Genomic DNA, 26554 nt, shown 5'->3' with positions numbered 1-26554 from the left:
AGAGTCTATTATGAATGGTTTGGCTTTAAGTGTAAAACACATCTAAAACACAAGATGTTAATGCTTTTGAATGAGATTTTAGTTACTACAGGGGCAGATATTTTCCATAAATGAAGCAAATTCATTTTTCCTTTCCACTTAATTGGTTACCAGAGGCATCCTTTAGTTGAATGACTCATATGAATACATTTCCCTTGTCCTCAGTTTGGTTGTGACCTTTCTAGACACACAGCAAAACACAGCTACACACACACTCGTGCCCTTTGGGTGTCTGAAACCTTGACCTAGTTCAGTTTTTGCGTCTCTTGTTATAGCGTGCTCTGTCGTCCTTATTAATGACTAAAGTGGCTGCTTTAGCTTATTTTATAGGCTGTTTAGTGGTTTTTCTGATGCTTATAAGCAGTGTTGGGAAGGTTACTTTTAAAATGTATCCCACTACAGATTACAGAATACATGCCCCAAAATGTATTCTGTAACGTATTCCGTTACGTTACACTGACTATAACAGAACAATAAATTAGCAAAAAAAAAAATTAACAACTTATTTTGGGTCTCTTTAACCCAAAAAACCCCAACTTTTTTTTTTTTTAGCTTTATAAAGAGATGGACATGTGCTTGTATCCAGTGTTGGGGAGTAACGGAATACATGTACCGCCGTTACGTATTTAAAATACAAAATATGAGTAACTGTATTCCGTTACAGTTACCGTTTAAAAAGGTGGTATTTAGAATACAGTTACTTTGTTGAAATAAATGGATTACACGGCGGTACTCCCCTGTTTCATATTGTGGCGGGTCAGGACTGTTTGGGTTTTGTTTGACAGCTACGTTCTGTTGTTCCAGGCGGCAGCGTTATGGTTGCCATGGTTACAGGGTGACGCTCTCTCTCTGTGTTTCCTGGGTGAGAGAGCGCCTGTTGTTGTTGTGCTAAGCTAACAGGCAGAATGCTACCGCTACGCTCTAAAGAATGTAGCATCATAGGAAGTGTAGTCCGTGCTGCAGGGAGAATGGACTGCCATACACGTTATGTGTCTGTGAGCGAGGGAGGGAGAAAAAGGAAAAGTACGAGCTGTCATCGAGCAAAGACGGGAGCTGGAAGCATGTAAATATAATAATAAACACTGTAGCCAAGAAGAGTGCCTGACGAGCCCAGTTGTAAGTAAGCTATTAAGACTCGACTGTACACCGTGTTCCTGTTTTCCTCCAAAAACAATAAGTTCTGTTCGAGCAGCCTTTCAACGCCTCTCTCTGTCTCTCGCTAGCAAAGTTGACCCAGACAACAAAGTAAAGCTAGTTTTCGGCTACGAGCCCGACACAGAACCCACCGTATTAGCCAGAGGTCCCTTTACTACGGTTCGGAGCCGCGGACCTTCAGTAACAGTAATAAATCACAGCAATAGTACATTCATGTAGTTGTAAACAACATGACAATATATTAAGTAATCCAAAGTATTCAGAATACGTTACTGTCATCGAGTAACGTAACGGAATACGTTACAGAATACATTTTGGGGCATGTATTCTGTATTCTGTAATGGAATACATTTTAAAAGTAACCTTCCCAACACTGCTTGTATCTAATATAATATAGAATATCCCTGACATTTTATGATTTTTAATGTAGTGGTACAACCACCTATATTCAAGAACATTACTTAAATTATCAATTCAGTTCAGTTCTATTTTATTTATATAGTGCCAAAAGTAAAGACCCTACAAGAATACAAAGAAAACAGAAAAACCCAAGCACTTCCCACTGGCGATAGTGGGAAGAAAAAACATCCTTTATAACAGGAAGATTTAATATGTATGAAAACATGAATTTCATTAAATGACTGAATCAGTTTTTGGGAAAAAAAAAAGTAATTCAGTGATAGCCTGTAAAATATGATTATGTTTCATATACCTTATCTGGGTATATGAATGCCATGGCGAGCTTCTCAACCTCTGACCATCCACCATTCATTAGAACAGCTACCCTGACTTTCTGGTTTTTGTTTTTATTTTATTTATTTATTACATTTTCTTTTCCAAAGAGAGAGTTGCAGATAATTCTGCAATTAAATAGAGCAGCATGTTGTGACGATCATTTTCCAGCAGCCAAATCAATTAACAATGCATCACAAGTCTATAAACCGTTTTAATAGCGAATCACCACACAAAGCCACTGAATATTCACAGCACCATACAAATATGTGATATGAAAGGCTTCTATTAAAAAGGAAGATTGCACTCCATGTGGTTAGTCATCAATAATACATTAGGATCCTGCAGTACTGATTGTTTAATGTGTTGGTATTTAGTAAATCATTCAAATTATTTGTCTCATAAATACAAATGTCAGGTTATAATGCGTTTGTTTGTGTCAGTGTAATTCTCTAAGTTGCGTGAGGTTTTGCTTGCTGCACCAACAAGTTGCCTTGACTGTTCTCCTCCATCTGTTGGTCCTCAGGGTGCTGCAGAGCGAGTACAGGCGGCTTAAGTGGAAACACGAAGAGGCGGCATCAGTTCCCATGCTGACTGAGGCTGGAGAAGGAGGTCTCGGTTCACCTACAGAAGGAGGGCAGCAGGACGAGGAGCTCTTGGCTGAAGCACGGGTCCTCCGGCAACACAAGACTCGCCTGGAGACCCGTATGCAGATCCTGGAGGACCACAACAAACAGCTCGAGTCCCAGCTGCGCCGGCTCAGGGAGCTACTGCTACAGGTCAGCGGTACACCTCTGAGGGAGACCTGGAAAGGAAATGAACAGTTCCTACAACGGATTTTATTTAAAAACAATACTTGTATGTTTTTATGTGTACTTCTAAGTCTACCAACTAGGTTTTACAGGCAAATACTTTAGGTTCAGATCTTTAAAAAAAAAATTATATTAGACAAAGATTATCGCTGTAAATGTAAAATAATTTAGAAAAAAAGCTATCGAAACCTACCAGGCCACACATGAAAAACAAATTGCCCTCCCTCATTAAATCAAGAATTAATTGTGATTAACCACATTTTTGGAAAGCTGCGTTCAGTTGAACTATAGCCACGCCCAGGTCTCATTACTGACAGACCTGTTGAATCACAGAATCTGTCTAACAGACTGAAGTGAAGATCTTTGGGAACATATTCCGTGTGCTGATGAGACAAAAGCTGGATTTTGTGGAAGGCCTGGGAATTCTGTTCTCTACCAGAAAATCCCAACAGAGAATGTCCTGCCAGCTCAAGTTCAGTTGGGTTATGTAGCAGGATAATAATCAGAAACACACTAACAAGTCCACATCTGAATGGTTAAAAAAGAAAAATTGAAGGTTTTGGAGTGGATTTGTCAAATTCCCAACTTAAATCAGACAGAGATGTTTGGCATGATCTTAAACAGGCCGTTCATGCTTGAAAACCCTCCAGCGTGTGTGAATTCAAACAAATCTGCAAAGACGACGATGTGAAAGACTCATTGCCAGGTATCGCCAGCACTTGATTGCAGTTCTTGCTGCCAAGAGTGGCACAACCAGTTATTAGGTTTAGGGGACAATTAGGTAGGTTTGGATAGAGGACAAATATTTTGGCACAGCACTGTATAGATCTTGCAGATTTCTGTAGCTGCAGTTTAAAAATAAAAAAAGGGGCACAGAGGGAAATTTAACCTCACCAGTTTTCAATATTTGTATTTGTAACTGAGCGAAGGTGATGTTTTTCCACAGTGTTTTTAAAGGAGGGAAACCTTCCTCCAAACGGACAGAGCAGCGGAGCAGCGAAGGGAAAGCACACGAATTAAAGACTGTATAATTAAAATATAATTTATTATATTTAAATAGTTAAAATATAAAATGAATTAAAACAACCCTGGCCTTTTAGGCAGCTTTCATTCATTAAAGGGGACGAGTCAAAAGACTTACCCCGGGTAAGTCTGCCGCCGTTTCTTTGTAACTGACAATCGGCACCAGCCCGTCCGCCGCCTCTTTAGTTTCCCGCAGACGCCTAATCTGGCCTCCTGTTGCTGCAGCAGTCGAACCGCTCGCTCCGCGTCGCTGTATCTTCCTCCCTCTAACGCCAAGCTCCACCAGTCTCACGTGTCACTGACCACTCTCTGTAAATTACCACTCGCTCCTTTCCTCTCAGGTGTGTCCAATTAGTAAAACGGGAAAAGGGCGGAGTCTCTCCAGGACAGATTGACAGATGCAACCAAAACATGCAGTATCAAAAATAAATAAACACGCTTCACATTAGAACACAGCCAAGCAAAACAACATCCGTCCTTCCCTGGATGACATCTTCCTCACAGACAGCACAGACAGCAGACAGCAAAGTTCTTGAAATACACTTATAAAAGTACAAAAAGGCACACGGTGTTCATTTAAAAGAAGGAATGGGAGTACAAAGAAGTACAGTATGGAAGGAGTTAAGAAAGAGGATAAGCCTTAATACACTCTGGAGCGTCATATAAAAGGATTTACTGCGGTGTAAAGGAAAGGTGTGGCAAAGAGATAGGCGAGTGGGAGCTGACGCTCGCAGTTACTGGTTACTAGAATGGCAATGTGTAAATTGTTGTCAGTGGGAGTATCTAAACTGCACACTCAGGCCACAGAATAAAGAGAAAATGAAGGGAATAAATGACAGTAGGAGAAAGAACGGGAACAGCATCTGCATCTTCAGGTTAAAGTGAGCAAGAGGCACATATTCCCGGGTTAAAAACATAAAGGGAGGGGGAAAAGCTATTTGAATTCTTTTCTCTGTGGACCTATATCACAGTTTCATTTCCTCAGAAAATAAAATCTGTAGAATCTGCAGTCTGTAGTCTCCAGAAGTATATGTATGAATCCCTGCCAGTCTCTACAGAGACTCCTGTTTTGCAGCAGCTACTGAACTTACTCACCTCTGGAGTATTGCCACAGTGTTGCTAAAAACAATACGAACCATGGGAATGTTGCATATAAGATCTTCGAGAGTTACACTATCCCCCTTTGATTGTGAATTGAGGCATCCATTGTGGTGTCAGTCTGTTTTCTGCAATGCTTGTCTGTGCAGTGCAACTCCCTTTGGCTTTTATCGACCTATCAAAACACAAATCACAGTAACCTGATGAACAGCTGTTGGGCAAAATCGCCTTTTTCTGAGTTCTCATTTGAGGACTGCCAGCTGCCATTAAACATCACATTCATTGCTATCTGAAAGGCAAAATGACTCTGGTGTCTGAAATATGATAGATATGAGGGGTTATTTAGAAAGAATGGTAATAAGTCTCTCCCTAAAGCAGCCCAAAGATGATTCAGAGGCCAATGGATCAGAACCATCAACCCTGTCTTCTCCTGTGTCTGGAGGAGGACACCATGGGGAGCCAGCTAGCAGAGAGACTACAGACACTGAAGCAGCAGGTCAGTGACATGCAGCCAGGCTAAGATGAGGGCTTGACATATGCCTGCATGCTAAATGTAAAACCTTATCTTTTCACTGAGAAGTAACATTTTCTGTGGCGGCTTGAACCCGTGTGTGTGTGTTTGTGGCAGGAGATGATTTGGAGCATGAGCAGGACACGGTGCTGCAGCTCCAGGAGGTCATTGAGCAGCTGAGAAACGTCTTCCCTTCAGAACCTGGTGAGTTTGTTTCGGCTACATGGATCTATGCTGCTGTAGCACTCCACACTTCAGAGACAGCTTCTTTGCTCCCTCCATGGCCCCTGGGACCGTGAGAGATGGAGAGGAGAGCAAATATGTACTAGTGTGGATCGATAGAAGGGGAGGGGGTAGGGACGGAAAGATCGAATGGCAGAGAGGAGAAGTGAGGGGTGTGGGGACGGAGAGATTGAATGGCAGAGAGGAGAAGTAAGATAAGAGGGCGGCTGCAGCAGAGAAAGACAGAGCGTGTCACTGTCACACACTTCGCCACAGTGCCCCACTGCATTTAAAATGTAATTTGCTGGGCAATCCAAAGCCTGTAAGTTGAACAAAGAAAGGGATTATAATAATTATAGCCTTCTTAGTTATAACCAAGAACATCTCCTTGGTCCTTTGCATGTGCTCCTAAACTTGTTAACCCTTTTCTTTTCTTTAAATTCTCTTTTATATCCTAATTTCAGGCACCACATCACACATCTAACCCCGAGTGTGCCTGGAGGAGCAGAAAGAACGCCTGACGGCAGAGGGAGGAGCTCTATACAGCTGAGGTCGGGCCACAGTAAACCAGGCCATGTGACCACTGCAGCGGCAATGATACTTAGAGCTAACCCTCCACTGGAATTTTGTGCACTAAAAGCCTTTTTCACGCAAACTGCTAAAGGCTCACGCTGATGTCCTTTTGGCCAGGCTGCGCTTCATAGCTTCAGCGGCGCAGCCTGACACCATGTTAACGAGCCAAAGGAAACTAATGTTAGCAGCAGGTCAGGGAGAGACTAAAGTGATGGAAAATGCCCAGCCAAGACACTGTGATTACCAGTATTTGTGTAGTCATTGAGAGGTGGGAAGCTTTACATCAGTCTGCAGCACAAATTGGACCTTCCGTGAAAAGAACCTCAAAAAAATGCAAAAAGGGAAAAGGAAGGACATCCATTGTTTCTATCAAAATGCCTGTATCTTCAGTGTGTTTCCCTCCCCCCTCCTGAATGTGTTGTCATGGTTGTTATTTTTGTATTTTGAAACAAGGAGGTGAGCTAAAGCTTAACCGTGTAAGCTAGATCAGGGCTGGGCTGACTACATTTTATGTGGCTGCGTGGTGCAGACTGTCAAGGAGTTGACAGCACCCACAACGGGCTTATTTACTTTTTCAGAACGACACATTATCAGTTAAATCCATGACTTATTTGAGACAGCCAAAGTGCCCGCTAGCACAGCGCCTCTGTATGCACACACTGTTCCTCTAATCCTGTCTCACTGCTTGTCGCGCTCATTGCTCGCCTCTCCTAAGCGAGCCCTTTACACCCATAAGGCACTAACTGCACTCAGTGTATGTGCGCACACGTATGCTGCTACACCCTATTTGCAATACCCCCCACGCATCCACACACATTATGCACAAATAACCAAACGGCTCCCTGCATGATCGATAACATGTGCTGTGATGTATCGCCAGAAATACACCATAGGCCAATTTCATAAAAACAGAGATCTATTTCATCTCGAAGGATATAAACAAGTTCTCGGTGGTAAGCCAATTTGTTTTGCGAATGGAACTGTGTTTTGTTTAGGAAATGTTTGCTGATAAATATCAGCATGCATGCCACTGCTTTGAGATCTTAGAGTTCTCCTGCTTTGTGCAGACAGAAGGAAGGAGCTCCTAAAAGTTAAAGCTCCCCCACCCCTCGATATGCTAATTCCAAAAACTACAGGGGGGGTATAAGGCACACCAAGATAACCCAGTCCCACACCAGCTCCATTCTTAATAATCCCTTCATTCCATGCAGATTTAAAAAGAACAGTAGCTACTGACTCTGCATGTGTCATTTCCCCTCATGTTAATTGCTTTTAGATTTACAAAAGGACGTGTCGTTGATATGGTTTCACCCTCATCGTATCAAGCTCGTGGGGTGCATTTTGTTCTAAACATAGCACAGTCAATTAATGCCTTAAAACCGAGCTGAATCCATAAAAGACAAGAGTTAGCCTTTCCCCACGTTTTCTTTCTTTTTTCATTATGCTTTAAATTCAGGGAAGGAGGTTGCGTCAGGCGCGTGTTTGTGCACTAGTGTCTGTCAGACCTGTGGTTGATTGGAAGTGACAGCTGGAATGAAAAAGTGTGGATCATAGGGTGAAACTGGTTAAATAAGGCTTGTATGAGTGAACCCATGGTGCCGGGTATGCTTGGAGGGAGTAAAGATCTAAGAGACAAGAGAGGAAAGGCATAAAAAAAACAATCCATTTATTGCTTGAGGGCTGGTGGGAGAGATCCACTTTGATGTGCCTGCCACAGCAAAATCTCCAGAAGCAGGACTAAAGTTTGCCTGAAACAATGAAGCTGTGGTTCTGCGTGTTTCTCCGTACTCAAACCCATTCTCATAGAAAAGATAGTCACATATACATTGAGGAATCCATGCGAAACTTTAAAAATATAATTCTGACCCCACATGCATGAGTTTAAAACCCATGTGCTGCATTCATTATGGGATCTTCCTCCAGGCGCATAGCGCTCACATTTGACATCCTCCTCAGCACTCGTTGCCTGTTAGTTTTGATACCGTTGCTAGGGAACTGCCCCCAAGGACGAAGCTCCACAGGTTTGCAAGTCGGAAAGGTGATGTGCCATTCATAATACAAATGCTAATAGCCTTAAGGGAAGCAAGAGAGGCCCTTGGTTCCCAAACACAGCTCTCCTTTTCTTCACGTCCACCTCCACTGAAACCTGCCACTGTTAAGCTGCTGAAGACAGTCATTACTATTTGTTGAATCCGTCTCCGCATCAGCACTGCTTGAGAATTTGTTTCGTTAAAGCTCTCGCAACTCAGAACAAAGAGCAGCTGCACAGCTCGTGGGAGAAAGAAAAAAAGCCATGACAAGCAATGTTTATTCATAGACATTTATCTGTTGGTATTTACACATCTCATTACACAGTGATGATTATCCAAAGCTTTCAGTTGCTCCATACGTTTCTATGTGAGTACACAAGATGATGGCGCAGTGACAGGTGGTGAAAAAGAAAGGGAGACATCCCCCCCAGTAGGACTGCGCATCAACAGTTGTCATGTTTATTTGAACACCATATAGCGGCGAAAGAATGACACAAACATGTACGCACATAGACTAGGTAGTTCTACTACAGGGTTACATTGCGATTCACAGTTTGTCCCGACATTTCACTCTGCTGCTGCTCGACACCGCCATCCAAATAAATGATGATGCGTGACTGTGTGATCATCTGAGGTCTCATCCGTGTGCACATTTCTTTACTCCTTGTGGCTTCCTGTTTTGCCCCGCACACACTAACACACACTGCTCCCCGTGGCATGACTGAAGCCGAGTGAAAAAAGGTTCTCTACATAAGCCGGAGTCACCCCCAGAGGACGCCGCTATCACTGTTCAGACTTCTGTTACTGCATGTAGCTCGCCAACATGCTCCACGGGCCCTGTCATTAATCTGCTGCCTCAGTGTCAGACCCTCCCTCCTGTGTTTACCAGCACGCATCTAAATATGTAACAAGGACACATGCGCTTGTATCTCACGCAACATATATACGTTTGTTACTCTAACACACTCGTTTTTTTTCTGACGAAATGAGGTTTCTTCTCTTCTTTGTGTGTTCTTTTAAATCACCATTAATATACCTCATTAATCATGATGTTTGACTTCTTTAACACTTTTGATTTCCTGTTTTATTGTCCAGAACTCAAAACACTTCTTTTCGTCTTTTCTCTGGAGTTTTTAATCTGTATAAAAAACAAAGGGTTTCTGAAGAAAGGCTTTTTACTGTAATAACAAGTGGGTTACTGGCTGCTTTCTACTCTTTGTGTACAGAAATAAAAGTTTGTATTTGGCAAACTCCTCGTCTGCTCGTGTTATTGTTTTTTTTTGTTTATTTCATGTGACTGCAGTTATCCCTTTGAGATTTGAATAATGAAAGTTAACTCAGAATGGTGCCAAATACAGGCTGTTTTATATTAATTTTTCTTTCTGTGGTTATATTTGGATTTGTGTATGTCCCATTGTGAGGCTTGTGTGCTTTTTTCTTACTCTGTTATGCAGTCTGCCCTCGACTTCTACCTTAAACCTTTGCTTCAGCGCTGAAAAAAGGGCTCATTGGTCTATTCTGATGCAGTGCCACCCTTTTCTGTTTTAGCCCTGTTGGCTTTGTTCCCTGAGTTTGTTCTCTTTGGCTGTGGTGCAGCACTTGATTGACACTTTACCTTCTTTCTCGCCTTATCGCGCACTGATCTCTTGCTCGCTGCATTATCTTTGCCGGAGCTGGTGGGCGCAGGATCTCTATCTTTATCTATTGCTTGATTATCTGGTACACCCAGCCCAGCTTCATGAACCACGGCCTCCTCTATACTTTCATTATCTAACCCCTCTCCACTCGCTCTCCCACGCTCTGGCTCTTTATTACCCTGCTCTGCTTTCACATCTGGATTTTTCCCTGTTTCTGCAACATCCACCCCGTCTGTCTCGACAGGGGTGCATTTCTCTGAGCTTTCCATCTCCTGGCTCTTAGTGTCTTCAGTCTTCTTATCTGCATTAATATCTGCTTTAGCTTTACCTTCTGTGGCTTTTGGAGGAAATTTGACGTTCTTCTTTCTGGCTGCACTCGTGGCCTTGGTCCCACCAGGCCCCCACTTCTCCTGCGTTGTATCCCAGTAAGTCTTGTTCTGACTGGCATGTATCGAACGCATGCTCTGGCCCAGATTCCTCAGCTCCTGCCGCACAAAGGGTTTAAACTTCTGGTCCAGTTTCTCCACCGTATCAAAGTCTCTTCGAGCTTCATCCTCATTGCACAAAGCAGCATGAGCCCGAGCCCTCTGGTACACTGCCTTGAAATTACCTATTGAGAAAAGAGAGCGAATAAGTATAAATGGCAACACTATTGACTCGTAAAGACCACAAGAGGCAACAGGAGGTAAGAATGATTGGTAGGCCGGCAAGAGTAAAACTGGAAAGCCGTAAAAGTTGAAGATAAAAATAAATACCACAGGCGTTAACTACACTGAATGCCAGCGGTGAGACAGGAGATGTAGTAGGAAGCGAACGCACGAGAGGGGTAAATGAACGGGAAAGAAAAGCATAAAAACAACCTTTTCAGATCGCCCTAACTATTAATAATTCATCATAGCACAAACAAAAAGAAAACAATGAATTCATTTTTGACTGTGATGTCCATGGGTGGGAGCTGAGGGAACAAAAGACAGACACAGCATTGCGGTTGTGAATGTTTGGTTTCTTCTTTCCCTGGTAAACACACAGATCAAGGCTTGTTGCACTGTCAAGGCGAGTGTTTGCTGAGGGCTGGCAGGAGAAATTTTTTAGCTTAAAAATGATAGCTTTTTGGGGTTGTTTTGTTTCTGTACGCACTAAACCGGGGTATATTTATATATTCAAGTATCTATTTCTATAAACTCAATTTTCACTCTAATATTACCTTTGTGTTTCTTCAGCAGCTTGGTGTTGAGCTCCACAACTTGCTGGTATTGTTTTAGCTCCAGCATGCACTGGCTGAAATTCAGAGTCAAAGGAAGACGCACTTTCTCCAGCGAATCCCAGTCCTCGCCCTGTTGATCCACCTGCAGAGGAAAGAGAGTGGACATGAAAGTCGGGTAGGTGGGAGGGTGAGGGCAAAGGAGGTGGTGGTGATAGATGGCGAGAGAAATGTTGAAAAGATGAAACAAAGGCAGGGGCAAATATATAAAGCGTTGGGAGGCACGATGAAAAAGCTCGGATGTGGAAAATGATACCGGGAGGTGGCAGAGGAATTTAGAACGAGGAGAAATAAAGATGGAAGTGGGTGGAACGAGGACAGCGGGGAGTCTGTTGTGCGTGAAAGGCGTGAGGGAGTTAGACACTGAGGTGTGGCAGAAAGGAGAGTTTAGGAAAGAGAAAAGAAGAAGAGGCAAGCGGTGTGACAGTGATATCTCTGTGGATAGCTGTTATTTTCAGAGCACTTTCTCTGCTCTTCACTTCGCCAGCGTACCTACAATGCCACAGCTGCTCTTCAGTAAAAAAGCAACAATGACAGATGATTACAGTTTACAAGCCGCAGTGAGTCGCGGTCCTTTAGCAAGACTACTAACTGGCATGTTCGAATATTCCTCACACTGAGTGGATTGAACCAGCGGCTGTTAATGTGGTATGTCCATCTGGGTACTGTCGTCGCAACAAAAAGCTCTATTTTACATTCAATTGCCTGGAAAAGACAACACAATTACTTGAACGCTTTTACAAACCCTCACTTAATCACCAATTACTTACTTTATTTTGAAGGCAGTCCACATATTCTAGAGCCTCCTTGAACTTTCCCGAAGCTTCTTGAAAGCGGTTCTCTTTAATGAGGAAATTTCCCTCATTCTGCAGCAACATGACCAGTCGTAACATCTGCTGCCAGTCCTTGCCTTCTGTTTGATCGCAAGTGTTTAAATTCCCTGCAGAAGAGCTCGCTTCTTCTTTGGTAACTGTTCCTTCAGTCAGTGCAACTTTATTTTCCCCGAGGTTCTCTTCGTGGACTTCTGCATATTCAGGGGGAGATTCTTCGGAACCATCTCCCACTTTATCGTTTGCCTCTGTTGTCGCACTTTCAGGATGTTCTTGTTTTCCCTCTTCTATCTCTCCTGTCTGCTTCTTCTCCTCCTCCTCATTCCTCTCTGCCTCCCCCACTTCATTTGTGTTTTCATTTTTCTCTAGCTTTTTCCAGTATTGCTCCTTCTCCTCCCAATATTTCTCCTTCATGCGCTCCGACAGGGCCTTCAGCTCTCGATGGATGAGGGACGCCAAAGTGATGTCGAGTTGAGCCACCATGTTGAAGTCTCTCCGGGCCTCCTTTTCATTCCACACGGCAGCGTGGGCTTTGGCTCTTTTGTAGTAGCCTTTGACACAGTCTAAGAAACAGAAAAGGCGAGAAACAACAACACAGTGAAATAATAACTGCAAAAAAACATAAATCAATCTGATATGCACGTTGAAGCACAGGTGGTTATTTATAAGCATAAATCTGCAAAACTCTAATAAACCCTAAAAAAATAAATAAATAAATAAGCAGTACATGCTTATTTGCTTTCCAGAGTTGAATAAGATATGATGCAACTAATGAAAAGCTGAAGCTACATCTAGTGGGTTAGCTGAGCTTCATAAAAAGACTAGAAACATAGTAAAACAGCAAGCTTGGCTCTGCCCCATCCACTTCTACAGCTCACTAACAACCCCATTGTGTATTTGTGAGGGAAAAAGACTAAAAAATGTAGTTTTATCAAATCAAACAACCAAAATACAGCTTGTTAATTAGGTAGCTTTAGAAATGACTGTTGAGTGACCTTTGAATCGAGTCAGGCTAAGTGTTTCTCCCTTATTAGAGTGTTTGTGCTAAACTAGCTGGCTGTACATTATATTTAAAGAACCTCGTCTATGAAAATCCTATTTTTGAAAGTCAGTGTGGCTTCCCCAGAACTGCAGTGTTCCAATGACAAACCCAAAAACAGAGATTCAGAATGTACTGTACATTTGCTGCTCATCCTTTGCACCCTTGTAAGTTGTTCTTTTTATAACACTAATAGTTTTGACATTTGATACTTATATGCAGTGTTGGGGAGTAACGGAATACATGTACCGCCGTTACGTATTTAAAATACAAAATATGAGTAACTGTATTCCGTTACAGTTACCGTTTAAAAAGGTGGTATTTAGAATACAGTTACTTTGTTGAAATAAATGGATTACACGGCGGTACTTCCCTGTTTCATATTGTGGCGGGTCAGGACTGTTTGGGTTTTGTTTGACAGCTACGTTCTGTTGTTCCAGGTGGCAGCGTTACGGTTGCCATGGTTACAGGGTGACGCTCTCTGCGTGTTTCCTGGGTGAGAGAGGCCTTTTTGTTGTTGTTGTGCTAAGCTAATAGGCAGAATGCTACAGGTATAGCTCTAAAGAATGTAGCATCATGGGCAGTGTAGTCCGTGCTGCAGGGAGAATGGACTGCCATACACGTTATGTGTCTGTGAGCGAGGGAGGGAGAAAAAGGAAAAGTACGAGCTGTCATCGAGCAGAAACGGGAGCTGGAAGCATGTAAATATAATAATAACCACTGCAGCCAAGAAGAGTGCCTGACGAGCCCAGCTGTAAGTAAGCTATTAAGACTCGACTGTACACCGTGTTCGTGTTTTCCTCTAAAAACAATAAGTTCCGTTGGAGCAGCCTTTCAACGCCTCTCTCTGTCTCTGCTAGCAAAGTTGACCCAGACAACAAAGGAAAGCTAGTTTTCAGCTACGAGCCCGACACAGAACCCACCGTATTAGCCAGAGGTCCCTTTACTACGGTTCGGAGCCGTGGACCTTCAGTAACAGTAATAAATCACAGCAATAGTACATTCATGTAGTTGTAAACAGCATGATAATATATTAAGTAATCCAAAGTATTCCGTTACGTTACTCTCATTGAGTAATGTAACGGAATACGTTACAGAATACATTTTGGGGCATGTATTCTGTAATCTGTAGTGGAATACATTTTAAAAGTAACCTTCCCAACACTGCTTATATGTTACACTTCTCTTTCAGTCCTTTTCAGAATGTCATGCTCCATGTGAGGCTGACCTTGTGTAATTTACAAAACGCTTCAATCTCGTGTGTGTAGCCAGTGTTTCATAAATAGCAAACTGCAGAATCCAGTCTTGGTGGGTCTAAGAGTTTGGTAGCGTGAAAGCTAATGTTGTCAGTGTAGACTTATTTCATTTAAGCTCAGTGTAGCTGCTGCTGTGCAGCATTGCCATGTTAGGAGGATGTCAAGATGCTGAAAATTGTTGTACTTTAGGGGAAAATAATCATCCACGTAATATCTAAAAGGACAAATAGGCATGGAAGTGTAAACACAGGCCTGTTATTTTACTCTCCTTTGATATTACCTAGACTGAGTACGCCTAGAAATCTCAGACTTACAAAGCATCATTATGAGACCTTACTATAAGTGCACTAAAAGCTTCCCAGCGAGTATTAAATTGCCTAAATTATTTGTTTTGTTTAGTTTTTAAAACCTAGCACCTAGTCTTTGTTTTCTATGCTCGAGGTAGTCTGTTTGTGTGTGTGTTCCAGGAATTTTTCTGTCCCCTGACCCAGCAGAGCAGCAGCCTCACTGTACAGCATATCTCCTGCTTTACAAATTGAACACTGGGTTTTTCCTCCTGTGCTTAACAAAACACTCAGTTTTGAAGTTTGGACCACCACTGTGCACAGGGAGTGTGCAGGGGGCAGGCAGCAGGCTGCAGGCAAGTCGCTGATGAAGGAGGTGGGAAAGAATTTGCATATTCACAGATCTACACATATTAAATGAGACAAAGGTGTCTCATCAAGGCATAACAGTGTTTTTTTTTTTTTTTTTCATGCAAAAAAAGATGAGCAGGGGGGGTTCAAGCATTTAATTAAAGACCAAAAAATGAATAACTGCATTTCCCAAATTGGAAAGTTCAGACATGTGGAAACACCATGCGAACACATTGCAATGGCCCTGTTTGTGTTTAGTTTAGATAGACACATATAATTGAATTTTCCTGTTTCTCTGCATTTAATTTCCCTCTACGCTAAATCTTCGTTCAGCCAGCAGTTAAACAGATTTCACTGTCGCCTCTGGCAAAGCAGAGACAGTGCAGTGATCCTTTTCTAAAGAACAAATGGGTTGAAGGGATGAATCAGCAGCCGAGTGGCTGACAGGAACTCAGACAACGTGATACTGATGACAGGAGGAACAACAACAGCGCGAAGAATGCAAGCAGAGCGGTGAGCAAAAGGAGACGGAAGTGTGAAATGAAACTAAGACACAGCTAGAAAAGGACTGGAAAAATGAAACTGAGGACAATAAGAGAGGAGAAGAGTAGAAGAAGGTGTAGCAATGCTCGTGTGGGGGGCTACATGCTTCTAAGCTTCATAAAGAGCCCTGCAGCTTTGTGACAAGTGCTCAAACTGGGTCGGGAAGCCCAGAAAATCCTGCCCAACATATCCATGCTAAACTTTTGTGCTCAGTTTACACATCTCCTTCTATTGCCACACATAGTGTTGTGTTTGCATCATTTCAAAAGACATTACATTGCATACACTACTTTCCAAAAGACGTATCTTCTCCTTACAGCCTAGTCTTCTCCTTACACCATGAGTACTTGTTTTGTCCTTACAGGAAAGGTAAGTCACCATAATGTGATAAAATAAACAGATTTATAGCTCCACATCACAAATAATGCAAAAGTCAAATACACAACACTGGGGAAGTGGAAACCCCAGACTGGGGAGAAGAGAGTAAAATAAAGGCTGCCTCAACATGGGCATAATTCATGAGGCTCTGAAGTGAAGGCTGTGCCAGCATAAGAGGCTCCTCTAGGATTTTGAGTAGCCATGGGTATGACAGTGCAATTCCCGGGACTGCTTCAGCTTTAAAATTGTCATTAACAAGAAACAGTTGCAACATGCAGTAAAACCAGTGCAGGCATCACCTGGCAGCTTTTTACAAGATTTTGAAATGACTGTTTTTGTTAAGCCTGAACCGAGAGGTGCAAATTAAACTGATAATGACGACGGTTATAAAGAGTGAATTGATATTATCCCAACTTAGTTTATGAGACTAAAAAATAACACCAGGAGGCATCTATGTGAGGGCCATCTGGCTTTCGTTCAGATTTAAAATTCATGCATCAGAGTGGCATCAATCTTCCTCTGTCTTGTCAAGAAAGCAAATGGCCACATGTATCAAAATGTCAAAATTCCTGTAAGTCAGTTACAAACGAAAATGTTAATTATTTCTAGAAAAGTCAAGAATGCAATAATGCGTGCAGTTATGTCGATGTTATAGGACATTCTCAAGGATATTCTGGTCAAGCTTGCTCTGAATCACTTTGCATGAATGACACTTAGACTTGCAGGTAGAATTTTTATAAAGAAAACAAACCCTCTTCGCTGACATGTATACGCAAAAACAGCTCTAAAGTCTTAAAAATAGAAAAAGATTTCTGTCAAATGTAAGATTTCTTTATTTTTACAGCTCTAGAAAGAATAAAAGATTTGGAATCATTTTAAATAGTAATGGCTCTCATTACACTAGCCCAGCTAACAAAGGCTGATGATAGCAAGAATTGGAGCTTATCCTCCCCCCCTCCCCTCCTTTTCAAAGTTTGGGCACAGCAGTACCCTGGAGGTTAGAGAACTATGAGCATATGGTAGCATTGCTGGTTCAAATCTCTGAAGGGAAAGAGTGAATAACAGCCCTGCACTGCTGAACTACTTCTGTGCACAGGATTAAGCTTGCTGATGCAACCGTGCAAATGTGAATCTAGGTGACGGGAAATATATAAAAGTGTGCCCTGTTGATTCTCCCGAAAAAAGTCAAATTAAAGATGTTTCTTAACCAGAAATGAGGAGAATAATCAGAATAAACCCTCACAATTCTTCTTTCTCCGGCATGTTTCTTTACCTTTGTGTTTTCAAAGGAGCTTGCAAAGAAAAGCGTCTGGACTTCTTTAAGTTGCTTGAAGACGTTTCACCTCTCATCCGAGAAGCTTCTTCAGTTCTAAGGTGAAATGGTGGGGAGTCCCAGATTTAAACCTAGTGGGAGTTTCCCCCCACAGAGGGACAAAAGGACCCCCTGATGATCCTCTAATCGCCTGAGCCAAGGTGTGAAACTGGGTGTGGGTCCCAATCAGCCAGAGTTTCGGGTGAGCTCGTTGTGAAACCTGGCCCCACCTTATCATGCGAATTCCTGAGGTCAGATGGCCCAGGGTGTGAGTGGGCGTTAAGGCGTCTGGGGAGGGAACTCAAAACTGGATTATAGATGGCAGACAGTTGGTGTCGTAAACCACCGCCTCTGTTCAAAGATGGTCGCTCACAGTGGACATAGATGCTTCTTTCACTCCTCTTTCAAACCATCTGTCCTCTCTGTCCAAAATGTGAACATTGGCATCCTCGAAAGAGTGACCTTTGACCTTTAGATCAGGGGGTCCTTTTGTCCCTCTTTGAGGGGGATACTCCCACTAGGTTTAAATCTGGGACTCCCCACCATTTATGAACTGAAGAAGCTTCTCGGATGAGAGGTGAAACGTCTTCAAGCAACTTAAAGAAGTCCAGACGCTTTTCTTTGCAAGCTCCTTTGACTACGATGACCTGGATGACTGAGAGCCTTCACAGACATACCTTTGTGTTTCTGCAGCAGCTCATCCATGTGCTCTATGACTTCATAGTACTCCTCCAGCTCCAGCATACACTGGCAGTAGTTCAGCTCCAGGGGGACAATCATTCGACCTAAGTTAATGTAGTCTATATCACCTGGCATCTCCTACACAAGAATGCAGATTTAAACGAAAAACAACATGTTCATGAAAAGTATTCTCAGTTCTCCACATTTTGTCATGTTACAGCCTTATTCAAAAATCAATTGCATTTATTTTTCACCTCTAAATTCTACACAACAACTCATAACGACAAAGGGAAAACCTTTACTTGAAATTCTTGCTTGAAGTTTATTAAAAATAAAAAGCAAAAATATAAAACCCACATAAGCATTCACAGCCTTTGCTCAATACTTTGTTGAAGCACCTTTAGCAGCAGATACAGCCTCAGCTCCTGTTGAGTATGACACAAGCTTGACACGCCTCTTTTTGGGTAGTTCTTCTCTGCAGGATCTCTCAAGCTCCATCAGGTTGGATGGGGAACATCGCTGAACAGTCATTTTCAGCTCTCTGAGAGATTGTCACTGTTTTACTATTGTTTCGTTTCGTTCTTCCTGGTTTAATCATTTGTATTTCTGTTGTGTGTTCTTGTTCATTTGGTCTGTTCTCACTTGTGCCTCCCTGCATAGTCTATCGTGTATAGGGATGGGTATCGTTTAGGTTTTATCCGATACCGGTGCCAAACCGGTACTTTTGAAACGGTGCCGGTGCTTAAACGGTGCTCAAACCGGTGCTTAAAGAATGGAGAACATAAAATTGGTCCAAAAACCTCTCATGTTCAGCTGTTTTTTGTAAAAAGATAACAATGTTAGCCTTTTCTGCAGCTATAGGGCATATATGGTATCACTCTTGGCTGGAAGCAGTGCTTAATCAATGGAAAAAACACAAACTTTGTCCAAAAACCTCTCATGTTTAACTGTTTTCCACTTTTTCTTTGGTCATTTTAGCCTTTTTGGCCAGGGTGAAGGGAGTATCTGCCATCAAACAAGAAGACAGCCGCATGTAGCTATGATGATGTTTGCTAGTTCACCTTACATGCATTAATGTAATAACGTGGTTAGCCTACTCAACGTAAATTACACACGAACAACATTAAGCTACTCACGCAGAGAAGAACGGCTGCTGCTGCATCATCATCCTCATCATTTCTGCTACACTGGCAGGGCTAGGGGCCAGGACTCTCCTCTTCGGGTTTTTGGGGAATGTTGCAAATTCCGGGTCTGATAACAGGCATCACACCCGCAGTAGATGTGCTCAGTGTGAGGTCTCGCAGCAAGCTATCAAATACGGCGCATTTCTCGGCTTTTAAAAAAAAAGGCAATGCGTCGCCAGGTGTTTCATCAGATTTGAGGTGTTACCTCCTTTGACAGTGTCACAGTATCAGCTTAAAGCACTTGTTGCAGCTGCTGAGTTTGCATCTTTTGCTGTGAAGTACAGCCAGACTTTGACCGCTTGGCTTTGGGCGTTTTTAATCTGTAGCTCTGCTCTAAAAGAACGTACGTACCTGGACCCGCCTACTATCCTCGGAAACGTAAAATGATTGGCTAGAATCTAAAGTGTATGACATCTCAGGAAAAAAAAGCACCGAAATGTGCGCTGCTTTTCGGTCTGGTTACTACCGTTTATGTCAGAACCAGTGCCATGATGGCACCGGATACCGGTACCCATCCTCAATCGTGTATGTTTAGTTCTGTCTCCGTGGTCATTCTTCTGTGTTCCATGTTTATCAGTTTGTTATTCTTGTCTCTGTGCTCCGGCTTCGTGCATCCCTTGCGTTTCCCCAGTTAGTCGCGTCTCAGTGTCAAGTCCGTGTCTTTGTGAGTGTCTCTTGTTTCCTGTTTTACTTACGTTGTTCTCGCTGTTTTAATAATTATAAGAATTCAGTACATTTAATTATCATTTTTACTTTACCCAGCTATCTGTAAGCCACAACGTGAAACCTGCAAATATGTCTAAAACTGTTGTGCGTTCACCTTAACATAACTTTTCTTCTCCCTAGAGTATTGCGCTATCCTCACACCCCACCACCCACCTTCTCTGCTCTTATCTAAGACAGGTCTCCTTCCACCCGGCTGCATGTAATCAGGGACACAGTGAAGCAGAGCAAAACAGGAAAACAGGAATCTCCCACTGGAAAAGAAGGAGCTGCATGTCCCAAAAACCCCAAATCCTGAAGAGACCTCAGAATTCACAAGCTTCCCCAGTACTCATTTTGCATGCCCCTTCCCACACAAACACACAGACAGATTCACACAAACAACACACACACCCTGCCTACATCCCACCTTTCTTCCAACCGCTCTTCACTCACCCTAGACTGGACAGTTTTTAGCAGCAGGACAGCTTCTTTGTACTTGCTGGCAGCATCTCTGTATTTCTTCTGTTGGACCAGAGCATTGCCCTGCATGTGGAGAACTGGCACCGTCTGCAGCTTTTCATCCTTTTCCATCATCCACGACTCTCTCTGGTAGGACATGGGGTCTCCTACCTGCATAGGAGAAGAAGATAAATGATGCAAGTGAATTTTAAACAGGTACAAAGCATGCCTCTGTTCAATTACATTAGGTGAGAAATTTGTCTATTTTATTACAGTTATTTAAAGCTACAGTTAGTAGTTATTTCAGTCCACCAATAGCAATAATAATTGTTTAACCTTAAACTTTGCTTATATACTTTTAATTTGTGATAATGAAACTTTTACGTAGGTAAAGGATCTACTTTTGGAGACTGAAGAAGTCATTTTGATGAGTTGCAAAACATTTCTCCCACTGAAACGCTAGGTCCAGATAAATAGAGTCAACTTTTTGGAATTTCTTTACTTGGATCATTGAGCATGCATCAAGACAATTCATAAAGTATCTAAATTTTTCCACAGCTGAAGATTTGTCAGCTGATGTGAAACAGAAATAATGTGAATGTACTGCCACCAATACTGGACTCGCTAATTAGTCTCAAGCTTGTTTGGGAAAATATAATATTTCGAAGCTGAATGTTTTAGACAGAGAGGCACTTTAGTCAGTGCTGTCAGTAAATTTTAGAAAAGCGTAAGCTGGTGTAGCGTAAGCTAAAAAGTGGGAGAAGCTGTTCATTCTCTTCTGCTATTCACTGTCACTGTCACAGATGCTCACCTGCAGCAGCTCCATAATAAATATAAGCGGCTGAGGAGTCCGCATCAGCTCATCCAGCTCCGGGAAACCCGTGGAGTGATAGTGGAACAGGTTTCCCATTCCGCACATGTGTCTCTGACCCTCTAGAGGGTCTTTCCCTTGAGCGATCAGCCTCATTCCCTTGGACACAATGGGGTACAAGCCTGTGTGCTGTGAAATTAGCACATCAACAAAATCATGCACGCAACATCTAGAATAAAACACAGAAGCACTTAATCATGCTAACCCTCTGGTTCTGGCTGCCCGTGCCAATCAGCCGTACAAGAAAAAAACACAAGAAGTCGCACAATTTTACTTGCAAATTACATTTTCCTCCAGAAGGAAAAACAGAAAAAAATGCACAAAGAGATTGCTTTGTTTATGTTTATATTACTGAGCATGTTGGAGGCTTCAGAACGTTGATTCATGTGCATTATAATGAGGAGTAAAAGCTTCGCTTTCCCAGTCATGAACACTTATTACATCCTCTCAGGGGCCGGATATCTCAGAATGTGTGCGTGCGGTTTGTAATCCAACTCACAATGGCATCACACCAGAACTCAGCCACCTCTCCAACACGCATTGACGTCAACAGGGTCTCCCAGACTTCCATCTTAAACATCTTTCCGACAAAGATCTCTGCCGGTCTGCCAGCTAGTCGGCTGTCATCAATGACTGTCCTCTCGAAGTTGTCCAACAGTGTCTGGAAGTGGAAAACCAGCTTGGAAAGTGGGAACAGGGAGAGTACAAGAGATTAATGACACAAACTACAGTCAGTGGAGACTTCACTAGACATATAAAGTGGCCACTGATTTTTCAACAAAATATTTAATATACAGTGTGGTGAAAAACATTTAGACCTTTCCTTTCTTAGCTTTTTGCATTTTTGTAACATTTACATATTTCATGAAAAATCAAGTTGTGTACAAAACAAGACAAAGATAAGCTGAGTGAGTATGAAATACAGTTTGATGATGATTTTATTAAAGGGGTAAAAGCTATCTAAACTTAACTGGGTGGAAAATTAATCGTCCTCTCTCGTTAAATCAGGAATCAGTTCCGATTAACTTTTTTCCCCCCACTTTCACACCCAGCCTGACTGCTGCCTTTTGAATTGAGAAATAGAAGCAATCTGACAAAGTAAAAAAGTCGAAAAGAGCCCAAAAAGCAAAACGTAAAGAAACGTAAGAACAGACGAAAAACAAAGTCCCTGACATCTATCAGTCTGGGAAGGAAAAGGTCATTTCTAACGCTTTGAGACTCCACAATGGGAGCCATTATCCACAAACAGAGAAAACCTGGAACAGAGGTGAACCTTTAAGCAGTGGCCAGCCTACAGAAATTACTTCAAGAGCATCAACTAATCCAGGAGCTCATAAAAGAACCCAGAACAACATCTAAAGAACTGCAGGCCTCACCTGCCACAGTTAAAGTGTTCATGATTCAACAATAAGAAAGACGAGCGAACAACGGCATCCATGGGAGAGTTCCAAGGTGAAAACCACTGCTGACCTGAAAGAACACGAAGGCTCGTCTCACCATTCGCTATAAAACTTCTTAACTGAAGACATCCTGAAGACTTTTATAAATATATTATGTCCCATTGCACCTGGATGACTTGCTGTAATTTATTGAACCATACATTTTTCTCTCTTTCAGAAAATCTTAAAGGAGAATGTCCAGCCATTTGTTTATTTGTTTATTTATAAGGAACCCCATTAGCTTCCACAACGGTGGTTGCTAGTCTTCCTGGGGCCCAAACCATCAAATACCATCGAATAAAATGTTACACAATGAGTTGGATGCAAAATATCCACATAATTTGGCTCTTACTTCCACAATAAGGTTTTACAATTCTGAAAATATAAGCATGTAAATATTAAAAAATATAAAAAAAACACTCAAACAAAATACACAATTTCCATTACAAGTGACTTTACCCTCTTACAATATTTACAAATAAATTAAAAACTGCCTAAATAGGCTTTTAGGTGATTTTTAAAATTATGAATAGAAGCCAATTCTCTAATTGCACTGAAAAGATGCTCTAAATATAACAGAGCTTTTAAAAAAGTTACTTTTAACTCGAGGAGTTACTAAATTGTGGTTAGTTGAGAATCGTGTAGCGTGATTATGTATTTCATCTGGATACTGCAACTGAGCATAAAAAAAGTGTGGTGTGTTTACCAGTATTGCTTTCTTTAAAAATACAAGTAAGCCATAGTATAATTTAGCTTGTACAGAAATCCATCATTTTGTCCCAAGCACATATGGGTTACCCAGCAGGACAATGAGGAATTCCACCTCTGAATGGCTCAATAACAACAATATGAAGGTTTTTGAGAGGCCACAAGTTAAGACATAAATGCATACTTTGAGATGACCTCAGAACACCTCTAATGTGGCTGAATTACAACAGTTCTGCAAAGAAGAGTGGGACAGAAATCCTCCACAGAGATATGAAAGACTCATTGCCAGTTGTCACAAATGCTTGGTTACAATTCTTGCTGCCAACCAATTTCTAGTTTTAGGGGGCAATGACTTTTCCACATAAGGCTAGGTTTGGATACGTTTTTTCTCTTGATAAACTGAATCATCATTTAAAAACAATATTAAAATTAATTTGACCACCTGAAACATGTAAATGTGACAAATGTGTAAAAATTAATATATAAATATATATATATATATTTATATTTATATTTATATATACAAATACAAATACTTACATCATCTTCTAAATCTTGAAAGTTTTCTTAAAGAATTTTCTGCAGTCAATATAAAGGATCTACCACATCTTCTCAAAGCCTATTGATTGTCCTTTTCTAGTGAATGTTAATTTGTTCCATTGATTGCGAGCTTTAAAAGCCCATTAAATCAATGGCTAAAACAAAAATAGTTTTGAATTACAACAAGAAAACTAAAAAGCCCCCTTTGTCATTTCCAAATAAAAACAAAATCCAATTTAACTTGAAAATTATTTTCTTGTATATTTTGTAAATATAATTTACAGTAAACTGAATGACACACATGATATATTTCAGACATCATCTGTTTGCGTGCATCTAAGAGTCGTCAAGGTTTTCGCGTCACCCTGACTTAAAAATAACGTTGGATCTGTGTAACCTTATTTATAGCCTGACAGATTGTGTGTAATCACAACAGTCTGATAACTGTGCGAACAAATGGGAATCACCTCACTGGGGAGGGAACGCACACATCCACACACGCGCGCGCACAGGTAAATGGAAATTCATGCTGGCATTGTCATGGAAAATATTTGTCACAGTGTCCAGGCTCGGTGCCATATGGCTGGATGTGACTAGGAAGGGAAAAAGTCGGAAACCAGCAGATCAGTGGAAGCACAGAAACAAAGATACAGTGCCAAAAAAACATGTTGCAATTTGGTTGACCAAATGTTTGCTCTGTGTGCATGAGCCAGATACAGGATAAATTTTCGAACTTCATGAATAATTCAACAGAATCTAATTGAAGTGGGCATTGCAACACACAGCTAAAAATAGACACCCAAGATAGACATTTTTTCCCCCCGTGGATCATGAATTACTCCACAATGGTTATTATTGTACACACAATCAGTGTCTAACCTACCCTAACGATTAGGTTATCGCGTTAACTGCAATTTAGAATACCTTTGTCCCAGGTGGAAAGTGAGGCAACGGTCCACTGCCTCCTGCCAGAATTTTCTTCCTGACACCTGGATAGTTGAGAAGGTATGTCTCCTCCATTGCCACGCTGGGAAACAGAAAAGTGTGTTTTCGAAATGTCTTTCTCCCTCTAGCTGTGTTCTTTTGACTTTCTGATTAGCCTAGTGGCAAGAGTCTTGGCTAGTTTGCTGCTCTCTGACAGATGGTAGGATTAGACAGGGTTTGGAGATGGCCACTTTAATCTGAGGAGCTAATCCCTTGCCTACTCCGGTGATTGGTGGGGGCAATCCCTGTTGGAAGGAGAAGGGAGAGGCGGGGATGACCGCTGAATCGTGTGGACGAGAAAGGCCGAGATCGGTCTGGAACAAGTAAAGATCATTCTGGAGGAAGAGTGATGACGCAGTGATGTCCTAAAGATGCAGCTGTCCCTCAGTTGGGAGGCAGAGGGTGTACAGAGAGCATCCTTCCAACTAAATCTGGCCTTAGGCTCCAAGTATTTATTACTTTTATTGTTAATCAAACTTTTTTTTTTTTTTAGATTAGATTGTTCTGCTAGTTTTATTTATATTTATATTTAACTTCATTATCATTTATTTATCTGGGGAAAAGTCTAATTGAGATCAAAATCTCTTTGCCAAGAGAGACCTGGCCATGAGGGCACAGGAAATTACAACCAGTACAACATATAAACATGTAACAAAGAAACAAATACAATATTTTGCACAGACAAGTGCAAAATATTGCACTTGTCTGTGCAATATTCTGTTCTAAATTTGGGGACAAACATTTTTATATTACTGTAAGAGTGTATGTTTCGGGCGATCGTGGCTCAAGAGTTGGGAGTTCGCCTTGTAATCGGAAGGTTGCCGGTTCGAGCCCCGGCTTGGACAGTCTCGGTTGTTGTGTCCTTGGGCAAGACACTTCACCCGTTGCCTACTGGTGGTGGTCAGAGGGCCCGGTGGCGCCAGTGTCCGGCAGCCTCGCCTCTGTCAGTGCGCCCCAGGGTGGCTGTGGCTACAATGTAGCTGCCATCACCAGTGTGTGTGAATGGGTGGATGACTGGATATGTAAAATGCTTTGGGGTCCTTAGGGACTAGTAAAGCGCTATATAAATACAGGCCATTTACATATTGGTTGAGGTTTTTACACATATAGAAACGCAGATGAGAAGGCACCAGTCCAAGCAGAGATTTATAGATAAAAGCCAACCAATGGGAAAGTCTGCAGATGTAAAGAGATGGCCAATAGTAGCAAACAGATAACAGTGATGTAAATGATTTCCACAGCCAGTGCAGTATTTAAGCTCTTCAGGTACTGGTCAGGTGCAATCATAAAAAGAAGATCCCCAAAACACAATAAAGGTAAAAAGATGTAAAAAGTTGCATAAATCAAGTGTTTCTTCATTTACTTTAGGTTTCATCTTGGACGCAAACCTTTAAATGCGAGTAGTAAATGCTCATTTCTGATCTTTAATGATACCTGGAGACTTGTAAGATGTGGCCATTTCACTTTGAGCCCCTTGAATGTTTTGATCTTTAGGATAGAAAACAACTCCGTCCATCCACTTCTCCTTTTCAGGGTCATGGGGGTCACTGGAGCCTATCCCAGCTATTTAAAGGTGAGAGGCAGGGTACATCCTGGACTGGTCACCAGTCTGTAACAAGGCTAACACAGAGAGACAGACAACCATTTACCCTCACCTTTTCACACCTATGGGCAATTTAGATTTTTCAATTAACACATGGTATTGAGCTCAAGACCTTCTTACTGTGAGGCAACAGTGCTAACCACCATGCTACCACGCACTTTAATCTTAAAATACATTAAAGTGTGTGATATAGTACTGATTCTGAGCCAATAAATAAAACTTGTAGCCAGTGTTGGGGAGTAACGGAATACATGTACCGCCGTTTCGTATTTAAAATACAAAATATGAGTAACT

General features: G+C 41.8%; 2 protein-coding genes across 7 annotated transcripts in view; one reads left to right on the top strand and one right to left on the bottom strand.

Annotated features, from left to right (window-relative positions):
- Window positions 1–9445, top strand: part of drp2 (dystrophin related protein 2) — a 206131-nt gene extending 196686 nt beyond the window's left edge. For 5 of the 6 annotated variants that reach the window (XM_087851288.1, XM_087851258.1, XM_087851264.1 and 2 more), the window contains 4 exons: window positions 2453–2705; window positions 5235–5355; window positions 5488–5574; window positions 6057–9445. In XM_087851288.1, the coding sequence (XP_087707414.1) occupies window positions 2453–2705; window positions 5235–5355; window positions 5488–5574; window positions 6057–6076 (481 nt within the window). In that variant the 3' untranslated portion in view covers window positions 6077–9445. The remainder of the gene's footprint in view (window positions 1–2452; window positions 2706–5234; window positions 5356–5487; window positions 5575–6056) is intronic. The other variant, XM_087851282.1, reaches the window with a different exon arrangement.
- Window positions 8494–26113, bottom strand: LOC102777683 (uncharacterized). The gene is made up of 9 exons (XM_087851302.1): window positions 26092–26113; window positions 24598–24700; window positions 21486–21665; window positions 20927–21115; window positions 20110–20286; window positions 17764–17905; window positions 11864–12486; window positions 11037–11178; window positions 8494–10442 (listed from the first exon to the last, which is right to left on the bottom strand). The coding sequence occupies exons 2-9, from the start codon at window positions 24691–24693 to the stop codon at window positions 9709–9711; spliced, it is 2283 nt and encodes a 760-aa protein (XP_087707428.1). The 5' UTR covers window positions 24694–24700; window positions 26092–26113; the 3' UTR covers window positions 8494–9708.
- Window positions 26114–26554: the final 441 nt, after the last annotated feature.

Source organism: Neolamprologus brichardi, chromosome 2 (assembly GCF_056152115.1).
Source record: "Neolamprologus brichardi isolate AB-2024 chromosome 2, ASM5615211v1, whole genome shotgun sequence".
Classification (NCBI taxonomy): Eukaryota; Metazoa; Chordata; class Actinopteri; order Cichliformes; family Cichlidae; genus Neolamprologus; species Neolamprologus brichardi.
Note: the sequence above shows the minus strand (reverse complement) of the source record. Positions and strands in the feature narration are given on the sequence as shown.

Bases quoted from the DNA above. Each gene is read 5' to 3' on its own strand.
- LOC102777683 (XM_087851302.1), bottom strand. From the start codon at position 24,693: ATGGAGGAGACATACCTTCTCAACTATCCAGGTGTCAGGAAGAAAATT. The intron at 17,906-20,109 runs GTGAGTGAAGAG...ATTCTTGTGTAG, and splicing joins TAAAAACTGTCCAGTCTAGG to GAGATGCCAGGTGATATAGA. The intron at 11,179-11,863 runs GTAAGTAATTGG...TTTCCTCTGCAG, and splicing joins TGGACTGCCTTCAAAATAAA to GTGGATCAACAGGGCGAGGA.